Source organism: Equus asinus, chromosome 5 (assembly GCF_041296235.1).
Source record: "Equus asinus isolate D_3611 breed Donkey chromosome 5, EquAss-T2T_v2, whole genome shotgun sequence".
Lineage (NCBI taxonomy): Eukaryota > Metazoa > Chordata > Mammalia > Perissodactyla > Equidae > Equus > Equus asinus.
The window spans coordinates 101,737,620-101,759,739 of NC_091794.1; the positions used below are offsets into that span (position 1 = coordinate 101,737,620).

General features: G+C 44.8%; 1 protein-coding gene across 1 annotated transcript in view; it reads left to right on the forward strand.

The window, feature by feature from the left end:
- SDHB (succinate dehydrogenase complex iron sulfur subunit B) overlaps positions 1 to 21,905 on the forward strand; it is a 32,994-nt gene extending 11,089 nt beyond the window's left edge. Inside the window, exons 2-8 of the mRNA XM_014836182.3 lie at positions 19 to 146; positions 11,713 to 11,798; positions 13,735 to 13,871; positions 14,465 to 14,581; positions 17,358 to 17,459; positions 18,726 to 18,848; positions 21,675 to 21,905. Coding sequence (XP_014691668.1) covers positions 19 to 146; positions 11,713 to 11,798; positions 13,735 to 13,871; positions 14,465 to 14,581; positions 17,358 to 17,459; positions 18,726 to 18,848; positions 21,675 to 21,752 — 771 coding nt within the window. The 3' untranslated portion in view covers positions 21,753 to 21,905. The remainder of the gene's footprint in view (positions 1 to 18; positions 147 to 11,712; positions 11,799 to 13,734; positions 13,872 to 14,464; positions 14,582 to 17,357; positions 17,460 to 18,725; positions 18,849 to 21,674) is intronic.
- Positions 21,906 to 22,120: the final 215 nt, after the last annotated feature.

Sequence of the window (22,120 nt, forward strand, 5' to 3'; positions counted from 1 at the left end):
CGTGAACTTACATTTCAGGCCTGCCGAGGGGCCCAGACAGCTGCGGCCACAGCTCCCCGAATCAAGAAATTCGCCATCTACCGATGGGATCCAGACAAGACTGGAGATAAACCTCATATGCAAACTTATGAAATTGATTTGAATAAGTGAGTATCTCTGTGAAAGCTGGGTATTTGGTAAGTGAAGGTGAGCTCTTGATAGGATCCAGGGACATGCTTTTCACGTCCTTGGAAGGTTTAAAACCTGAGATCATCCAATAGCTCTGGAATTTATCATCTCTTTTTAACACAAGAAACAAGAATGAGACAGGTACCTGGTTCAAAAAGATAATACCAAGAAAAATAACTTTTGTTAAATTCCTTTCCTTCCCCCAAATCAAAGTATAACAAATTTCTAGGAATACTGGTAGAGTTGGCTTTATGCATGGTATTTGAAGTTATTTATCATTTAGCACATTACCAGTTTAAAAGTACTGAGTTGTTTTTATGTTCATTTTATGTATCTGGACCTACATGTTCTATAATAATGGTAAATCCCATAAACTGGGCTGGAATGGTGGTAGTACAACATAGGGATATAGTTAAAATATTGAAAATAATCTGTACAGATGTGTTAGTTTTCTATTTCTGTCGTAAAAAATTGCCACAAACTTAGTGGCTTAAAACAACATAGATTTGTCATCTTATAGTTCTGTAGGTTAGAAGTCTGGTAAAGGTCTTACCAGACTAAAATCAAGGTATCAGCAGGCTGGGTTCCTTTCTGGAGACTAAGAGAGAATCCATTTTCTCTTCCTTTGGGCTGATAGCAGAATTCTGTTCCTTGTGGTTCTAAGACTGAGGTCCCGATTTTCTTGCCGACTATAACCTGAGAGCCATTCCCAGCCCCTAGAGGCTGCTGCATTCCTTGCTTTCTAGTCCCCATCTTCAAAGCCAGCCACCGGCAGGTTGAGTGCCTCCCATCACAGCTCTGAACCGCTCTTCTTTCGTCAGCTTCCACTCTCAGGGCTCCCCACGCGTGGTCAGGGGAAAGAAGAACCTAGTCAGCTCGGCTCTGCCTTCTCACTGCTCCACACCTGCCCTCCTCAGTGTGAGCAGAACTGTTCTGTTGTCCAATTTGTATTATTTGTAAATGAATGAGTATTTTATTTCTTTTGAACAAAAACTTCCATGGCACCAAAAAAAAAGTTTGAAAACTATTAATACTCTAAATTTTTTTTGACTCTATCAACACATAAAGTCTATTAATGGAATAAACTTAGTTAATATATTACCTTGTTCTCAAATAGACAAAACTGTCAAATACTCAGCAACCAAAAATTATTAATAAAATTCAAAGAAAAGGAAATTGTACAGGCTACATCTTCTGACCATAACAATAAAACTAAACATTCATATTAAAAACAAAAAACCCTAACTACTTGGAAATTTAAAAACACTCTTTTAAATAACTATTTGAGGGGCCGGCCCTGTGGCACAGCAGTTAAGTGTGCACGTTCTGCTTTGGCGGCCCAGAGTTCACCGGTTTGGATCCTGGGTGCAGACATGGCACTGCTTGGCAAGCCATGCTGTGGCAGGCGTCTCAGATGTAAAGTAGAGGAAGGTGGGCATGGATCTTAGCTCAGGGCCAGTCTTCCTCAGCAAAAAGAGGAGGATTGGCAGCAGATGTTAGCGAAGGGCTAATCTTCCTTGAAAAAAAAAAAGATAAATAACTATTTGACCAAGGAGTAAATAAAAATATTGTCAGATACTTAGAAAATAAAAACATTGCAAATCAAAACTTACAGAATGCAGGGCTGGCCCCGTAGCCGAGTGGTTCAGGCACTTCGCTTTGGCAGCCCAGGGTTTCGATGGTTCAGATCCTGGACGTGGACATGGCACGGCTCATCAGGCCATGCTGAGGCGGCGTCCCACACGGCACAACCAGAAGGACTTGTGACTGGAATGTACAACTATGCACTGGGCGGCTTTGGGGAGAAGAAGAAGAAGAAGGACAAAAAAAAAGATTGGCAACACGTTAGCTCAGTGCCAATCTAAAAAACGAAAAAGGAAGTAGAGCTTGATGTTCCTCTGACGGAACGTGGACTGGACTTAAAAAAAAAACTTACAGAATATGACTAAAACTGGAAAAGTTAAATTCATCTATTTTTTAATGATAAAAAAAATTAAACAGTGATTGCGTTCACTTCCAGTACTGGCAGAGTGACTTTCATCAGACTAAACGTCCCACAAATAACAGCTATAAAACTGGACAAAACATGAGAAGGAAAGACCTGAAGGCACAGGAGAGTGACCAAACCAGGCAGACCCTGGAAGGGAGCCGGCACTTGGAAGAATGCAATGTTACTGGGTGAATGAACTGTTTTTACAAGTTTTTGCCTGAGAGCAGGCCTCAATTGATTTCCGAGTATAGCGGCTAAAACTTGATAAAAAACTCTAGTCGTATTAGCTTGAGTAACAAGAGGATGCATTTGAGGGCTACCACAGAAACCAGAAAATAAGGGGGAAATCCTGGAAACAAGTACAGAGGGAGAGCCCCAAATTCTGTTAATGAACCCTACCCATGTTTTGAGTTTAGCCATACTAGTTGTTGCTTTAAAAAAAAACGAAAGTCAACACTCTTCAGAGAAACATCATACAATCCAAAACTTCTACAACATGTTAATTCCTGTGGTCCAGCATGCAATCCGAAATCACTAATCATACAAAGAAACAACGACGCGTGGCCCCTGCTCAAGTGAAAAGACCATCAGTGGAGGCTGGCCTTGAAGCAAACCAGTTGTTGGAATTAGCAGACGATCATTTTAAACAGTTGGTATAACTCTGCTCGTAGATAAAGAAAAATATGCTCATAATGAGATAGGATGTCTGAGCAAAAAGAATTTGTTAGCTTCTCATTGATCTTGGGGTAAAATCAAACTTAGAAATCTTTCTCAACTTCCTCACATCTGCCACTCCTCCTTCCTTACTCAGGCTACCCCGCCTCATCCTGGACCCTCTCAGGTCCTCACACACGCACCTCCCCCATCCAGGCCTCTGCACATGTGCTCTCAGCTTATAACACCCCTTCTCGTTCCCCTTCGTCCCTGTTCATCAAGCCTCGGCTTAAATATCATCAATGGGGCCTTCCCTGACCTCTGACGCTCGTGTAGGCCTCTGCTGTATGTGTTCTTCCCGGGAGTATCGCTCTACACTTGATTGTGAGTATTTCATTTCTCTCTTGCCCACTACAAAGTAGATTCTGTAAATTTAAGGTGTACAGCATAGTGGTTTGACTTAGGTATATTGTGAAATGATTACTGAAATCAGTTTAGTTAAGCATCCATCATCTCATATAGACACAATAAAAAGAAAAACAAAAGAAGAAACAATTTTTTTTCCTTGTGATGAGGACTCTTAGGATTTGCTCTCTTAACAGCTTTCATGTGTGCCATACAGCAGTGTTAACAGTAGCCATCATGCCATGCGTTACATCCCTAGTACTTATTGATCTTATTTAGCTTATAACTGGAAGTTCATGCCTTTGACTACCTTCCTCCAATTCCCTCTTCCCCCACCTGCTGCCTCTGGTAACCACAAATCTGATCTCTTTTTCTATGACTGTGGTTTTTTTAGAATCCACATATAAGTGAGATCATACAGTATTTGTCTTTCTCTGTCTGACATTTCTCTTAGCATAATGCCCTCAAGGTCCATCCGTGTTGCCTTAAATGGCAGGATTTCCTCATTTTTTAATGGCTGAATAATATTCCATTGTATGTATATATCACATCTATGTACCACAATTTCATTATCCATTTATCCACTGACGGGCGCTCAGGTTGTTTCCGTGTCTTGGCTATTGTGAATTATGCTGCGATGAACATGGGGATGCAGATATCTTTTCCAGATAGTGTTTTCATTTCCTTTGGCTACATTCCCAGAAGTGAAATTGCTGGATCATATGTTCTATTTTCAATTTTTTGAGGATCCTCCGTACTATTTTCCATAGTGGCTGTACCAGCTTACTATCCCACCAGCAATGCTTAAGGGTTGCCTCTTCTCCACATCCTTGCTGGCTTTTGTTCTCTCTTGTCATTTTGGTGATGGCCATTCTAACAAGCGTAAGCTGATGTTGTGGTTTTGATTTACATTTCCCTGATGATTAGTGATGTTGAGCATCTTTTCATGTACCTATTGGCCATTTGTAACAAAATGTCTATTCAGGTCTTTTGCCCATTTTTTAATTGGATTATTTGTTTTTTTGCTGTTGAGTTGTACAAGTTCTTTATATATTTTGGATATTAACCCCTTATCAGATATATGGTCTACAAATATTTTTTCCCATTCCCTAGGTTGTCTTTTCACTTTATTGATTGTTTCTTTTGCTGTGCAGAATCTTTTTAATTTGACACAGCCCCGCTTGTTTATTTTTTATTTTGTTGCTTGTGCTTTAGGTGTCATATCCAAAGAATCATTGCCAAGACCTGTGTCAAGGAGCTTTTTTCCTATTTTTCCTTCTAGGAGTTTCGTTTCAGGTCTTATATTTAAGTCTTTAATCCATTTTGAGTTAATTTCTGTGAGTGGTGTAAGATATGAGTCTATTTCATTCTTTTACATGTGAATATCTAGTTTTCCCAGCACTGTTTATTAAAGAGACTGTCTTTTCTCCATTGAATATTCTGGTCAAATATTAGTTGACTGTATATGCTTGGTTTTGTTTCTGGGTTCTCAATTCTGTTCCATTATCTACTTGTCTGTTTTTGTGCCAGTGCCATACTGTTTTGATGACTACAGCTTTATAGTATAGCTTGTATAGAGCCATACTATGTAGTATGCAGTGTGTAGGATGGCTATACAGCATAGCTTGTGTAGTATAGTATCGTATAGCTTGAAATCAGGAAATGTGATGCCTCTCAGTTTGGTCTTCTTTCTCAGGATTCCTTTGGCTGTTCAGGATCATTTATAGTTCCATATAAATTTTAGGATTGTTTTTTCTACTTCTGTAAAAATGCCTTTGGAATCTTGATAGGGATTACATTGAATCTATAGATGACTTTGGGTAGTATTGACATTTTAATAATATTAATTCTTCTAATCCATGAACAAGGGATATATTTCCATTTATTTGTGTCTTCTTCATTTTCTTTTATCAGTGTCTTAGTTGTCAGACTAGAGATCTTTTGCCTCCTTGCTTAAGTTTATTCCTAAGTATTTTATTATTTTTGATGCTGTTGTACATGAAATCATTTTCTTTATTTCTTTTTCAGGTAATTTGTTGTTAGTGTATAGAAACACTACTGATTTTTGCATATTAATTTTGTATCTTGCAGCTGTACAATTTAATTAAATCTAACAGTTTTTTGGTGGAGTCTTGAGGATTTTCTATATATAAAATCATATCATCTGCAAATAAAGACCATTTTACTTCCTTTCTAATTCTGATGCCTTTTGTTTCTTTTTCTTGCCTGATTACTCTGGCTAGGACTTGCAGTATTATGTTGATTAGGAGTGGTGAGAGTGGACACCCTTGTCTTATTCCTAATCTTAAGGAGAAGCTTTCAGCCTTTCACCATTGAGTGTAATGTTAGCTGTGCACTTGTCATATATGGCTTTTATTTTGTTGAGGTATGTTCCTTCTATACCTAATTTGTTAAGAATTTTTATCAAGGGGCTGGCCTGGTGGCACAGCGGTTAAATTCTCATGTTCCGCTTCTCAGCAGCCCAGGGTTTGCCGGTTCAGAGCCCGGGTGCAGACATGGCAGCACATGGCAAGCCACGCTGTGGTAGGCGTCCCACATATAAAGTGGAGGAAGATGGGCATGGATGTTAGCTCAGGGCCAGTCTTCCTCAGCAAAAAGAGGAGGATTGGCAAAAGATGTTAGCTCAGGGCTAATCTTCCTCAAAAAAAAAAAAAAAATAGAATTTTTATCATGAACAGATGTTGAATTTTCTCAGATGCTTTTTCTCTATTGAGATGATCATATGATTTTTCTTCCATTCTGTTAATGTGATGTATCACATTGATTGGTTTGCATATATTGAAACATCCTGGCATCCCAGGTATAAATCCCACTTGATCATGGTGAATGATCCTTTTAATGTGCTGCTGAATTTGGTTTACTTAGCATTTTATTGAGAATTTTTACATCTGTATTCATCAGGGATATTGGTATATGGTTTTCTTTTCTGCTAGTGTCCTTTTCTGGCTTTGTTATCAGGGTAATGCTGCCTCGTAAAATGAGTTTGGGAATGTCTCGTCCTCTTTGATTTTTTGGAAGAGTTTGAGAAGGATTGGCATTAATTTTTTTTTAAATGTTGGATAATATTCATCAGTTTAGCCCTCTTGTCCTGGGCTTTTCTTTGTTGGCAGATTTTTTGATTGCTGATTTAATCTCCTTAATAGTAATTGTTCTATTCAGACTTTCTTTTTCTTCCTGTTTCAGTTTTGGTAGTTTGTATCTTTCTAAGAATTTTTCCCTTTTTTTTTTTTTTACGTTGTACAGTTTGTTGGCGTATAGTTGTTCATAGTACTCTCTTATGATCCTTTGTATTTGTGTGGCATCAGTTGTAATGTCTCCTTTTTCATTTATAATTTTGTTGATTTTGGTCCTCTCTTTTTTTCTTGGTTGGTCCAGCTAAAGATTTGTCAATTTTGTTTATCTTTTCAAAGAACCAACTCCTAGTTTGGTTAATCTTTTCTGTTGTTTTCCTGGTCTCTATTTCATTTATTTCTCCTCTAATGGTTATTATTTCCTTCCATCTGCTAACTTTGGGCTCAATTTGTTCATCTTTTTCTAGTTCCTTAAGGCATGGGGGTAGATTATTTGGGATCTTTCTTTCTTCTTGATGTGTTTATTGCTATGAACTTCCCTTTTAGAACTGCTTTGGCTGCATCCCATAAGTTTTAGTATATTCCTTTTTTTTTTTAATTTTTTTAAATTTATACCAAACTCTTAATAGTACTACCTATTATGAAATTTAGCATGAGAGTTAAAAGGGAGGGCTTTGGCTTTTTAACTTTATGTTTGAAATTTTGATAAGATGCAAATATTAGCTTTTGTAACTTGAAAAATGAATAAAGAGAATTGTAATTTAAAACATACCAGGACAAGAATGGACAGATCATTAGAATAAAAAAATCGTTCTAAAATAGACTTCATTCTGTATAAAATTCTAGTATCATAAATAGTAGAAGGGGAAGGGGAGGGAAGTATCATAAAAAAGAAGCAAAAGAAGGTTTAGTCAGTCAGTGATTTGGGGCAATTGATTAGCAATTTTTGCAATTTGGGGGGAATTGAAAATGTAACAACTAGGAGAAAATTTAAAACATCAAACCTCAGGAAGGGCAATGGTCCTTTTAGACTTAAAAGTGATAGCATCATAAGGAAATAGGGGTCAGCTGTAACAATGTAAACACTTCAATTTTACGTGTGTCTTAAAATATGTGACTTCAGAATTAGAGGTCACATAGCCAACTGCTGGTTGAGCACGGGAGGTAGGGGCCAGAGCAGGATTAGCAACAGATATGATAGATGTGTGATACTGTTGTCAACTGAAGTAAAGAATCTTGATAAAAGTTAACTGAAAGAGTTTATTCAAGAACCACCAGTGGGGCTGGCCCAGTGGTGCAGCGGTTAAGTGCACACGTTCCGCTGCAGCAGCCCAGGGTCCACCGGTTTGGATCCCAGGTGTGGACATGGCACTGCTCATGAAGCCATGCTGTGGTAGGCGCCCCACATATAAAGTAGAGGAAGATGGGCACGGATGTTAGCTCAGGGCCAGTCTTCCTCAGCAAAAAGAGGAGGATTGGCAGCAGATGTTAGCTCAGGGCTAATCTTCCTCAAAAAAAACAGAATCAAGAGTGAGGACTCGAGCCTCAGAAACAGTTCACCAGAATGTCCTGAAGGAACTGCTCTGACGTCTGCAGATAAGAGTACAGTTTATTGACCTTTTTACAAAGCAGTGTGCATGCTGGAAGGGGCTTACTCATCAGCAGTTGTATACGACAAAGGGGTTCTGTTCGTCTGTGACAGGGGACATCTGGTTTTTCTCTCGATTGTACAATAAGAATTTCTTGGTTATATCTCCTGGAATGTCGGTGTTATCTGTGGGTGGAGGGAGGCAAGTACCAGGGTTGCTAACTATCCCTTCAGCCTAAAAACGTAGCTAGAGGATATGAGAGCCAGGGCCCCTTTGTCTCCTCTTGTTGCAGATCCTTTCCCGCCGGCATCTTTGGTGCCGAGGTGAGGGGTTGCAGGGTCGTTCTGATACAGGCTTGAGATGCCCTGCAAGGCCGCTTCACAGTACAGCATGGGTTTTGTACAGACTCAGCCTTTGCAGCCGGCTTGCTAGTTTCGCCTGCTGGACCGGGGAGATGGGTCCCAATTATTTGTTCACACTGTGATAAATATTTTGGTCTTATCCAGGGTTTCTGGCTCTCTGAAACCCCTGTAATCCTAAATTATAAGAGCTATTGGGTCATCTTTTGTTATAATATTTTGATTTTGTTCCCAGTTCCTGGAATAGCTCAGGATAAATAATAAAGGTGAAATGATTGTCTTTTGTGATTCATAACAAGCCCCTGTCAACCACACCTGAGTTTATGTTAATGAGGTGGTTTGGGGAACGCCCCTGGATAACCACTGGATGGGGGCTGGTTGCTAGGGGAAACTTTCAGCCCCAGCCCCGGACCCCCTGGGAGGGGAGGGGGGCTGGAGGTTGAATCACTTACCACTGGCCACAGATGTAACCAGTTGCGCCTAGGTAATGAAGCCTCCATCAAAATCCCTGAAGCACTGGATTAAGAGTTGGGTTAGTGTTGAGTCCTGTTGGTAAAGTCGTGGAGGTGCTGGGAGGGCGGCCCACCTGGAGAGGGCGTGGAAGCTCTGCTCCCCTCCCACACACCTTCCCCTGTGCATCTCTTCCGTTTGGCTGTTCCAGAGTTGTCTCCTTTTATAGTAAACCAGTCATCTAGGAAGTAAACTGTTTTCTGAGTTCTGTGAGCCACAGTAGCAAATTATCGAACCCAAGAAGGGAGTCACGAGAACCTCTGATTTATAGTTAGACAGAAGCACAGGTGACAACCTGAACTTGCAGTTGCCATCAGAGGGAAGGAGGGCAGTCTTGTGGACTGAGCCCTTAACCTGTGGGATCTGGCGCTGCCTCCAGGTAGCTAATGTCAGAGTTGTTACCTTGTGGGACACCCAGCTGGTGTTGCAGAATTGCTTGGTGTGGGAAAAACCCCACACGCTTGGTGAGGAGAAGTATCAGAAATGGAGTATTAGCAGTGAGTAGTAATAGAGTAGAGAAAAGCAGTTGTTTTTCCTTTACAAGATAGAGTCAGATCTTTAAAAAAAAAATTCCCAAGACTTGAGTAAAAGAGACAAAGAACATAGACAGACTGAGACTATAGAATTGGTCCACCAGAATGAGTGCTCCAGGCAGGTAGGAGTTTTCTTCTGTTTTGTTCTCTGGTGCATCTCCAGCACCTAGAAGGGAACCTGGCGGAGAGCACACTTTCAATAAATGATTGATGGGTGAAGAAAAACCGGAGAGTTTATGCCAAATACTCAATCACTGTAGTATTCAAAGATCTCAAAGTAAAACACTAACAATAATAACACGTCTCCATTCTCAGAATAGAAGAGATCTTTAAGGTTAAAGTTCCCAGTGTTTGCAAAGGTACAGTGAAAAGGGTGTTTGCATGTTGCTGAATGAAAATACAGGTAATGCCAGCCCCAGTGGCCTAGTGGTTAAGTTTGGCACACTCTGCTTCGATGGCCCAGGTTTGGATCCCAAGCACCAACATACTCCACTTGTCTGTTAGCAGCCATCCTGTGGCAGCCTCTCACATACAGAAAGGAAAAAAGAGGGAGCTGGCCCCATGGCCAGGTGGTTAAAGTTCTATGTGCTCCGCTTCGGCAGCCCAGGTTCATGGGTTCAGATCCCAGGTGCAGATCTATGCCACTCAGCCATGCTGTGGAGGCATCCCACATACAGAATAGAGGAAGATTAGCACAGATGTTAGCTCAGGGCGAATCTTCATCACAAAAAAAAGAAAAAGAAAAAAGAGGAAGATTGGCATCGAATGATAGCTCAGGGCCAATCTTCCTCAGCGAAAAAAAAAGAAAGAAAGAAAGAAAGAAATACAAGTAATGCAGATGTGTTAACTGACCTTATTGTGGTGATCATTTCACAGTACATACATATATCAAAGTGTCACATCATACACCTTAAATTTACACAGTGTTATTTATCAATTATATCTCAATAAAGCTGGAAACAAAAGAAATACAGATAATGCTAAAGGAAATGGTGGGGCATATTTTTTAGATGCTGTGCATAGAAAAATACCGAGAGGAATGAGAGTGGGGTGGCAACCAGGAAATAGATTTGTTGAGCATTTATCTATGTCCAGGTACTATGAAAATCACAAGTTTTTGTTTAATCTCTTTTTTATCTATTTGTTTGTGGGGGGGTATTGTCCCTGAGCTAACATCTGTTGCCAGTCTTACTTTATTTTATGTGAGATGCCACCACAGCATGGCTTGACGAGCAGTGCTATGTCCACACCTGGGATCTGACCCTATGAACCCCAGATCGCCAAAGCAGAGTGCATGAACTTAACCAGTATGCCTCCAGGCTGGCCCCTTTATTTAATCTTTGTAATAATCCTGTGATATAAATATTAATTCCATTTTACAGATAAAGAAACTGAGACTCAGAGAGAGTAAGCCATTTCCTTAGCATCATGGTCTCTGCATGATGATAAAGTTAAACAAAGTGTCTTTGGCAGACGCTGCTCTGAGTTTCATTTTCCAGTCTGTTCGTTCACTGCAGCAGTCCTGTGAGATGTAGTTGTTGCTCTGTGCTTTATATATGGGTAGCTGGTTACATGAATTGCCTATAAGCTGGTAAGTGTCCGAGCGAGGCTTCCGACCAGGCTCTCGGACGCCAGGCCTGCAGTCCAGGCTCCAAGCCCAGAGCTGCTGCCCTTCCCCCATGGGCCCAGAGCTCTCGGGGCTTTGGACTATGGGTCGTTTATTTTCTTTTATTCTCTGTACAACATTTTCTGTTATGGTTATGTTTTATTATTATTAATTATCCATTTAAAGCTACTTGTTGTGTAGATCCTAAAAATGAAACTGAAATTTGAAATAAATTATTTAGGAAAACTTTGCAGGGAGCTTTAAGAAGAAAAAAACAGACACGCCCAGTATGTGAAAGTTGTTTCCTACCCTAAGTGCTTCTCTGCTTCTTTAGCTCTCAGTTCCCTAGAAATCCGTGTGCACTATGATCATCAAAATAGCACTGTGCGCGGCTGGCCCCATGGCCGGGTGGTTAAGTTCACTTGCTCCGCTTTGGTGGCCCAGGGTTTTGCCAGTTCGGATCCTGGGCGCGGACATGGCACCGCTCATCAAGCCACGCTGAGGCGGCATCCCACATGCCGCAAGGGAAAGGACCCACAACTAAAAATACACAACTATGTACTGGGGGTCTTTGGGGAGAAAAAGGAAAAATAAAATTAAAAAAAAAAATAGCACTGTGTGGTACTTGAAATGTGTAAGTGTGTGTGAAAATAAAAATAGGGAAGAATTCTGAATGTGGCCTGAGAAGGCCAAATGGAGGCAAGAGCCTCTGGCTGATACGTGCAGATGTCTCAGATCGTGTGATGAAGTGCAGGGAGATTGAGCGTCATGTAAATACAGCTGAGTTTTGTGGTTTTTTTGGTCAGATGTGGTCCTATGGTGTTGGATGCTTTAATCAAGATTAAGAATGAAATTGATTCTACCTTGACCTTCCGAAGATCATGCAGAGAAGGTAAGCATTTCCTTCCCTTTTGCGTCCTGGACACTCATGTTCCATTTCCCAGAAGAAGCCTGGTTTGGCCAAAACTGGTAGAGATACCTGGAGGACAGTGGCAGCCCTCTGCCAGGTGACCTTGCTTTGCACACACTTCCTTTTCTTGGGTAAATGTGTCAGAAATTCGAACTGTGGCACGAGTTCTGGTTTCTGAGTTTGCTTCTGTTACGTGGTTGCTGCGTCTGGTGCTGCAGCCTTCAAGGACTCGCACGGATGTGCTCGCCGGCCACCTCTGCGGATGCTGAGCTCGTTTATTAGGGAGGCACTAGAGAGTTTCTAGCTGGTGCTTGTGCACACTTAACACTTGTCCAACACGGGGGATGTGCTCCCTCCAGCTCCCAGTATTACATGTGCACAGAGGAGGCGCCCAGTAGGAAGGTTCTGGATGGGAACAGTTTCCCAGTGTGGTGCTGGTGCCACATGAGTTGATTGCAGGCAGTGTGTGTGCAGAGCAATATTTTTTACTTTAGGGCTGGCCCGGTGACATAGTGGTTAAGTTCACATGCTCTGCTTCAGCGAGATACTGGCCCATTGCCTTTCATCTTTGTTCTGCTGTACACTTCAAGCATTTGAAGTCCTCCTTCTAAGACATCTGGTTGATTCAGCTAATGTTACAGGATTGGATTTGATGCAGCAAATGCTGACAGGTGATAGGATAGTGTGGCTGAGTCCTGCTCTTCAGGGAATGTTGTGCTGTAATTAAACACCAGCCTTCCCCACACAGGTCGTGGCCTCACAGGAAATAGGCGTGCTTTTCGGTAACCTTTCCCCGTAAAACTCTTTCAGAGCTAGGAACATAAGGTGTGGCCCATCTGGACTGAAAAAATGAAGCAGAATGATACTGACACTCATTTTTATTCCCTTACTGTTTGATAAGAGAATTTCCAGGGGAGCCTTTTTAAGAGAAGATTCATTAGACTTATTTTTATTTTTAATTGTATACCATTTCTTATAAAAGAGTACTGCTCTGGTTGGATGCCAGGCATACATAAATATATTGATAATATTTAATCTCCTGGGGAACTTTAGGAGTATTTGCTGAAGACAGATCTTTGTGTTTTCTTAAACTCAAAGATCTACAGGAAAGGAGGAGAGCATAGTCTTATAAAAGTGATTACCCAGTGCAAGTTTCACAAGTAATCACATTTCGCTGACCTGATAATCTTCAAAAAAAAACCAGCTTCATCGGAGTGGTACCAGGGGTCTAGATTGCATAGTCATTTTTAAACTCTGAAATACCTAGGAAATTTCCATACACAGGAAGTGACTCCAGGCTAAGAAAGTTCTCGTTTCAGGTCCTTGATCAGCACCTTATTTTTGCTTGATTTGGTTTCACAGTAGTTCGTTTTTCTCCTTGGAAAGTCAGTCCTCAGGCAGCTTCTGTGGGTTTCTTGTCACCAGGGCAGCCATTGTGCTGCTTGTTTCCTGGAGATGGTAGAACATGATCTGTAGCCAGGCCTCAGCCCGAAGGTGACCGAGACAATGCTGATTTGTTTTTGGGTGATGTATCTGTTAGAGTTTGAGTTCAAATAACAGTGGCTTTAAAAAAAAACAGAGGCTGATTTTTCTCTCAAAATACTTGAAGTGTGGAGCTCGGACTGCTGTGGGAACCCCTGAGGCCAACAGCACCCCAGGCTCCACTGCCATCCTTAGCATGGAGCTTCCAACCTCAGGTTGCCTCCTGGTCACACAATGGTTTTTGGAACTACAGCTGTCAGATCTGCGTTCTAGGCAGAAAGCAGGAGGAAAAGGCAAAGGGGCGACGGGCAGCTCTGCCACAGGTGTGTTCACGGCAGTGAGGCCCCTGGTGGGAGAGTGACGACAGCCCAGGAGAGGAACGTGAAGCTGGACCGCCTGCATCCGGGTGAGGAAGTGTTGCCCGTGTCTCCCTCAGGCATCTGCGGCTCCTGTGCAATGAACATCAATGGAGGCAACACTCTAGCGTGCACCCGGCGGATTGACACCAACCTCAGCAAAGTCTCAAAAATCTACCCTCTCCCGCATATGTATGTGATCAAGGACCTGGTTCCTGTGAGTTTGTGCGTCTCTGTCTCCCCTTAATTTTTTTTCCCAGGGAGGGGAAGGTGTGTGCGTGTGACGCTCTGAGTTCTTTAGGGCAGGCTTTTCTCCTGTGTGAGTTTAATTAAGCAGTTTGAATGGCAGAAGATAAACACGCCTGGAAGATCCTCCAGCAGCTCATTTGGTGAAGATTGTTTGGGAATAACAGGGCACAGAGCTTCAGGGTTGGAACAGTCCCAGCAGTGAAGAATTTGGCCATAACTAGAAAGAATTCATGTGGAAAATACCAATGGCAAGGCAACAGTTAGGCGTTTTACTTTAATTTCTGTCCCGCTGTATTTGACCACCTTCACCAACAGTGTTTTCAAGGGTGAGTGGGATTGGAAAGTTAACCAAGTGAGCGGAGGAGAGATTTCCTAACCACGCTTAACACTGTGACTGTTTCTCCTTTCGTAAGCTTTGCACATATCTGTGCCAAAGGAAGAGAGTCTGATGTCTGTCTGTCCCAGAGTGGCAGTGTCTAAGAGACGGAGTAAAGAAGAAAGTCAAGGGATGATGGTGGAATCTGACCCTTTTCTTCTTTTTCTTCTTCCTCTTAATCTCAGGATTTGAGCAACTTCTATGCTCAATACAAATCCATCGAGCCTTATTTGAAGAAGAAGGATGAATCCCAGGGAGGCAAGCAGCAGTATCTACAGTCCATAGAGGAGCGTGAGAAACTGGTCATTAGTTCTCATTTGTTGTCTTGATTTGAGGAATTTCGTTGCAAAGATGTTTGCTGGGAAGTGTGGCTTGGGGGGTGGGGGTGGGTAGCAGGGTGAGATCACGCAGACCGTCTAGTGTACTCTGGAAAGGAACTTCAAAAGCATCTGTCTGAGGCCCGGACACTCCTCCTCTCAGGGTCGGGTGGGCCGCGTGAACTCATGAAGGGCCCAGAGTGGACGGAGGAGCTGGAGTGCCCTGCCCTGCCTGGAGGGGCAGATTGTGTGGTATTGCCAGATGTTTCTCTTTTCCAAAGGAAACCAGTATGCACATAGCCCAGTCTTTAAAAGTTGACAGCTCAGTCAGATTTGCTGTTTAATACTGTGGGCAAATAAAACCCATGCTGGCCATTTGCAATCCTGCTACCACCAGCCTCTTCTACAGATGGGGACGAAGTAGTAAAAGGCAAAGCTGGGACTAGGACCTTGCTGTTTCCCAGCACCGTGTGTCTGGTGATTGCTGTGGGTTGCCACGGGCCTTCTCACTGTCAGAGTTGCTATTCCTGTGCGCCAGCTATAAAGTCTTTGAAAGTGAAGGAGTTACCAGGTTTTAGTCTCCTTCTTTTGCACTGTTTTTACCTCTTCTGAGAAGTCTCTGATTTGCATGCTCCCTCCCTGCACACTCAGTGTCCTTGTAGAGAGGAAGAATGAGGTGGGATGGGGACCGAATAGATATGCGGCCCAACAGCGTGCCTGCACGAGGTCAAGGACGTGCTGTCTCATGGTCACCACCTCCTGTGTTCCTCCAGGACAGCACTTATCCTCAGAGCATCATTTACGTGCCCGTCCCTTAGCAGACCGAGCACACCTCAAGGGCAGGGGCTGCGGCTTCCTCCTTTCTGGGTCCCTAGACCCTGGCATTGTTACTTTATCCATAAATAGTAGTCATGTGAATGACTAAATGAATTCAACCTTTTAGGTCTTGGGGAATATTTAGCCTGTCTCCTCTTCCCCATGAAATGTTAAGAAAGGAGAGTCTAGTCAGAATGCCCAGCTCTGTCATCACGGAGACCATGAGGGTCAATGCAGCGACTTGTAAGTCAGAGTGAGCAGCTGACTCCTCTTTCAGGAGTTTCTCAGGACATAGCTCTGCCCCCATTTCTAACTCCCAGGGAGTCTGACGCATGCTAGGGTCCAGACTGGAATGGCCACACTGGCCCAAGCCGTCATCTCACCTTCCTCGGGCAGGAGGGGCGCTTGCAGCCAGTAGAGGTCTCCTTGATGTGGGCTTCTCAGGGAGTGAAGGGTCCCCTGAGTGTGTTTTCTAGATAATCAAAATTTGCTCATTTAAATGCCAAACATTTGGTTAGCATTTTTCACCTCCTTAAATTTTAATTTAAAACTTTTAATTTATAACTTTTTTTCATGATTTTAAGGCCATAATGCTCATTGTAGGAAATTGGAAAAGGCAGAGAACTATTTTTTAAATAATCTGTAATTCCACCACCCTAAAATAACCTCTGTTGACAACTACCTTTGTTTTTCTTTTATATGTGACAGGATGTTTTTGTGTAGCTGGGATCAAAATGTAAATATGCTTTTGTATCCTGCTTTTTTCACTTATGTTATTGTGAGCATTTTCCAATGTTCTTAAAAATTCTTTATAAGTATCTTACGCTTTGCTTTCTCCTCCTGCAGGTGTTCGCACTGTGTATTATTTAACCATTCCATTATTGTTGAACAATGAGATTGTTTCCGGTTTTCTACTATTACAAATAAGGCTAGATAAACATCTTTATTGTTCAAGTTGTATCCAAAAAATTCTACTTAATTTCTTGTTACAGATTTTTCTGTAAGTGGACTAAAGAATATGACCCATTGAGGCTCTTAATCCCGTGGCCTTGTGCTTTCTAGACCAGTGGGGCCAGTTTACCCTCCCACCAGCCGCCTGAACAGAATAGAGATTTTGTTGAAGACTCATGGTTTCGATCATGCCCATCAACTCTGTGTCATCTGTTATCAGCTGTCACTTCAGATGTCAGTGTGCCCCTCTGTTTTGCTGCTTTTTATGAGTTTCTGCTCCCAAAATGAGAAAGTCCCGTTTGTTAGAACTGGGTGAGCAGACTGAGTCAGTGTGGCAAGTGTTAAAGAGCAGGGATTCCAGAGTCAGGCTGGGCCCGTCCCAGCTCTGCTACTTGCAGCTCTGTGACCCTGGACAAACGACCCACACTCTCTGAGCCTCAGTTCCTTCCCTATAAAAAGGAACCTAATAGTACTCAGCCCATAGGATTGTCGATCACTCCGGTGCTCCCATGAGGTAAAGCCGGTAAAGCACGCAGTGCTCAGTGCAGGGTGGCTGTTACTTAGGATGATATCGATGTTCCTGTCGAAAACCTGAGAGCTCTGCTGAGCCAGGGCAGAAGCTGGGGTGCACGCCGAGAGGCCCAGACACCCAGGGCCTTTTTAATCTCTCCCAGGCAGCATTCTGGGTGGTAAGGTTTCCTCATGTTACTGTTTTTGTTTTGGATACGTGAGAGGCTGTTGTTTATTAAAGGATAAGTGCGTTGTACTTGAACTCAAGAACTCTGGGCTCTAATCCAGCAGATGTTTACATGTCAATTCCAAGATAGTTTTTGTGAATCTGATAAATCTCTCCAAACCACCCCTAGGATTTTGCCCAAAAAACTCACATACAAGTAGGTGCTTTGTTCACATACCGACCCCAAACATCACATTTGATCGGCTAAGGCCACGACAGTCCCTTCCATCCCGCGCCCTGACTGCCCTTTCCCCCCAGGACGGGCTCTACGAGTGCATCCTCTGTGCCTGCTGCAGCACCAGCTGCCCTAGCTACTGGTGGAACGGGGACAAGTATTTGGGCCCTGCGGTTCTGATGCAGGTAAGGGCTCTGCGGCTGCTTTAAGGGGAGCTGGAACTCCAGCCTCCAGGAATCCGAGCAGACAGTGCGTTGTCAGAAACCAGACATTCTGAGGGCGATGTTTTTCTTTGTGGGCATCCATCACTAACAGGGTAATTGGTTGTATTGTCTTCACTTGGCTTTCGATAAATCTGGGGCTTCATCTGCAGAATGCCTTCGTTTCAGTGTGGTGAGGGCACCAGGAGCGGGCCATGCTTTTTGGCAGACCAGGCCTTGCAGATGCTCCAGACTGTCCCCTGTGCAGCTGGCTCTTACCACTCGACCCCTCTCCCCACGCCGCATCTGTCAGGAGGCCCTCCACAGGATTCTTAATGTGCAGGCAGGGGAGAGGGAAGTTTCGTTGAGGGGCAGCCACACAGCTGTAGGGCTGGAAGTTGTCTCCAGGCTAACGGAAGCCTGGAGGACTGGCTTTAGGAGCTGCTTAACAAGAAAGCAGCATTGCTTTGCATCGCCTCTCACCCCTTGTCCGGTTCACAGCAAAGACCGTCTCCATCGTCGTTCCCAGGAAGCTTGCACTTCTTAGATTTGTGGTCAGTGCTTTTCACAGACTCACCAACTGAAAAAACTACTTCATATTTCTCAGTTTCCCACAAAAAGAGAAGTTACGTGGTTGTTTGGCCATTTAGCAGTATTGATTCGTAGCCACATTCATGACTGAATAATAAGATACGTTCCTAGTTGGCTCTTGTGCCAATGATCTGAGCTGTTGGGAACCTAGAAGTCCTCTGGTAGCACTGCCAGAGCAGGCCCAGTGATGGGAGCCTCATCAGTGTGCAGCGGGCTGACCTGAGGCTTCTGGGGTGGGTGTGCTGTTACAAGAATCAGTAAGTGGAACAAATGCTCTCTCTAGACAGGTGTGTTAAGTCATCGGATTACTCACAGGCAGTGGGTAGGTGCTGTGAAGACAGATAGACAGAGTCTTATGATACAGTCCCTGCCTTCACTAATTCATAATCTGAGTAGGAAGCTGATGAGCAACTTGAAATACTTAGAAGATGATGCCTGATGGTATATAATGAAGTCCCAGAGTACCAGGCGCGGTGTGGCTCAAAGGTTTGTGGGGATCCGAGGTGAGACTCCTCCCTCGAAAGATGGCAGGAAATAACGCGGCAGACAGGCCTCGAGGCAGAGAGCGCTCCCCTCTGCGCTCCTGGGGGCTTGACTTGAGCCGGAGCGCTGCTCGGGCAACTAAGTCGACAGCCCAGCTAATCAGTCCCTGTCTCCCAGGCCTATCGCTGGATGATCGACTCCAGGGACGACTTCACAGAGGAGCGCCTGGCCAAGCTGCAGGACCCCTTCTCTCTCTACCGCTGCCACACCATCATGAACTGCACGAAGACCTGTCCCAAGGTACGCGGGGCTGGCGGCCTCAGCTCTGCCTCAACCTACATGTCAGAAGTGGTGTGTGCCCATAAGAGGCAGCTGGCGGAGAGCAAACCTGGTCATTCGAAATAGAGCCCAGAATGTGCCTGCCATCTCAGTGTGAGCCTCAGGGCTCGTTTGTGCTTAATTGCAATGAACAGACTCACTCACACCCCTCAGGGGAAGTTTACTTGTAGGGTACACACGGGCATTGCGAGTCGAGGATGCCACAGGAATCCAGGAACAGGAACCTGGGTTCCGGCTGACTTCCTAGGAACCACAAGAAGAAAACCGTCAGAATTCTGGCAGATTCTGTCGCAGTGTCGCAGTGTCTCCATGTCACATTGTGCTGCCAGTCTGCTCTGTTCTCCAGCGCCCAGCCTCCTCTTTCTCTCTGTGCGTCTGTTGTCCGCCTCAGAGCCCCAGCCTCCCTAGCTTTCACTCCCTCTTCCCACTCGGACTGCCTGCCTCCCGGGCTCACCCTGGCCTTCGGCTTCAGCCGGCTGCCTGTCTTCTCTCCGCATTTCTTTGCTCCACTTCCTCAGAGGGAATCTCACTGGCCCAGCTCAGCTTTCCATGGCAGCCCACGTCAGAGGTGGATGGCCAGCTGCGGCTTGGCTGCCCTCTGCTCAGGCGCCACCCCTGGCCCAGTCAGCGGGCAGGGAGCAGCCGGCGCTGCGTGGTTCCGAACATGGCTGCCCTTTGAGCAGAGAACTGTGGGCAGAGCAATTTCACTTTAAAGGTGCAGTGAGTAAGCAGGCGGCAAGATGAAAACTCTAGGATACCCAGTTGGTAATCAAAAAAAAAAGAAAAGGCAGCAGATCTTAAAAACTGTGAAGCCCAGGCTGGGTAATTGCCTTATTTCTTGCCTAGAAACCTGCTGTTTCCAGGGGCCCCACCCTCTGCCACAGTGCTTCTCATGTGGTATCAGCATCAGGATCTGCTGTCGGGCCTGGTGGGCGTCCCCACCAGGGCAGGGAGAGCACATGCTCCTGCGTCCCACTGCTCAGTTTCCCCCCAGGCTCAGCCCCAGTGACCTCTGCGACTTCTGAGCCAAGTTATGCAGCTAACAGGCTTAGAACAGTGCCTGGCACACAGTAGGCACTCAGTAAATGGCACCCTCTATTAGAAATTATTAAATTCTATTATTAGAAAAGCAAATGGTGCAGGGCCTATTGGAGGCTGTCAGAGAGAGCCTCTCCAAGGCCGGGGCCTGGCTTGTGTGTTCAGAAGCTCCACAGCACATTCTGAGGTGTGCAGAGGGCAGCACACAGGCAAGACCACCAAGAACGGAGGTTCTCTGTGTCCCGCCCTCCCCTTTGGTAAAGCAGGGAGGGACGTGAGCTGTGAGACTAGACATAGGCCAAGATCGTTTGAGCTGGAAGGGGCCTTGAAAATCATCAAGTGCCACCCGTTTTATGGATGGGGAAGCTGAGCCCGGGGTGGGGGGGGCAACTTGCCAAGGTCACTCTCAGGCCAGGGGCAGGGCTAGAGGCAGGCCACCTGCCTCCCAGTCTAGTGCTCCTCCTGCACCTCAATTAGGTTCACTCCTGCGTACAGACCATGTAAGTCTAAACCCCTTTTAATAAACCAGGGTGGGTGGGTGATCCATGGTTCCATATTCAGAAGGATGTACTGAGAAGGGTCTTCCTCCTCCCCCATCTCCAGCTGCCTCCCTGGAAGCAGTGGTGTTACCGGTTTCTTGTGTGCCCCCCAGAGATGTTTTATGCGTATGTGGGCTCTTCTACCTTTTTCTTTTACTTATTTTTTTTTTTTGAGGAAGATTAGCCCTGAGCTAACTACTGCCAATCCTCCTCTTTTTGCTGAGGAAGACTGGCCCTGAGCTAACATCCATGCCCATCTTCCTCTACTTTATATGTGGGATGCCTACCACAGCATGGCTTTTGGCAAGCGGTGCCATGTCCGCACCCGGGATCCGAACCGGCGAACCCCGGGCCGCCGAGAAGCGGAACGTGCGCACTTAACCACTGCACCACTGGGCTGGCCCCATCTTCTACCTTTTTCATGCCACGTCGTCTGTCTTTTTGCACGTAATACATTGTGGAGATCGTTCCATGTCAGTCTTTAAAGAGTGTCTTCTCTCTCTCTTTCTCTCTCTCTGAAGATCTCCTTTTCTTTCCACACACTTTAATTTCAGGGTTAGAGTTGTCCTGCTAAAATGGGGGGACCCTTCACTAACCTCAGATGAGTCCTTGTCTAATTTTCCCAAATACTTGCCTGTGTCCCTACTTCTGTGAGGCTGGTGTTCACTGAGTAGTTATTGTGCCTCCTGCAGAACAGATGTTACAGCTGTAGGGCCCACCTGCAGCCGCCCCCCATGTCACTGGCCGCTCGGGCTCATGGTGCTTATGCAGGTGAGCAGAGAGGTCATTTCTTCCGCTTACCTCGAGGGCTTGTGTGCGTTGACGGTCGTGTGTAAAGGACGAGGGATGTCTGGCTGTTTTGACGCTGGCTGAGGTCAGAGAAGAGCTGCTCTTCCCTGCTGCCTGTGGGCGTGTAGACAGCAGGCACTCGCGCCTCTGCCCTGGGCTCGTTAGCCTGCTCCAGGGAGCCGCACCGGCAGGAAGTCAGTGCTGCAGGGCTCTTGCCAGAGAGAGCTGGCCGGTTTTAAAACGCCTAAAGTGGAGACAGAAGAGAGCTCTTAGCCCCAGCCCCTGGGATTTAAGGGATTTGATCCGCGTTCACCTTGCTTTGACACTGTACAAGCTGGGGGAGGAGTGTCACCCGAGGTCATGGGTTCTTCTCTTCAGTTTCACTTACCATTTGGAATTGCTTCTCTTCTCTTTTTTCAAGGGGCTGAATCCGGGGAAAGCTATTGCTGAAATCAAGAAAATGATGGCAACCTATAAGGAGAAGAAAGCTTCAGCTTAACTGCTTCCATGCTAAACACGATTGCAACCCGCTCAGCTGAACATAATTTGTATCTAATTTGAGTTCCTTCAAAGGTCTTGATTTTCCATGAACACAGCATGTATAATAAAAATTTTAAGAAGTAAATAAATGTTATTCTACTTTATCAAAAAAGCAAGCCGGTGCCTTTTATTTGCTGCAGAGGAATGTGAAGGTGCCGAAAGGAGGAGTCCTTGTCCTTGAAGGGGGCCAGGGCTCCAGAACTGAGCCCGGGGGGGGGGGGGGGTGGGGGGGGCAGGTACAGTGGGTACAGGCATGCAATTGGTGTCATGTGGGACCTGGCTGGGGCTTGTTCCCAGCTTTGCCATCCACCACCTTTTGGACCTCGG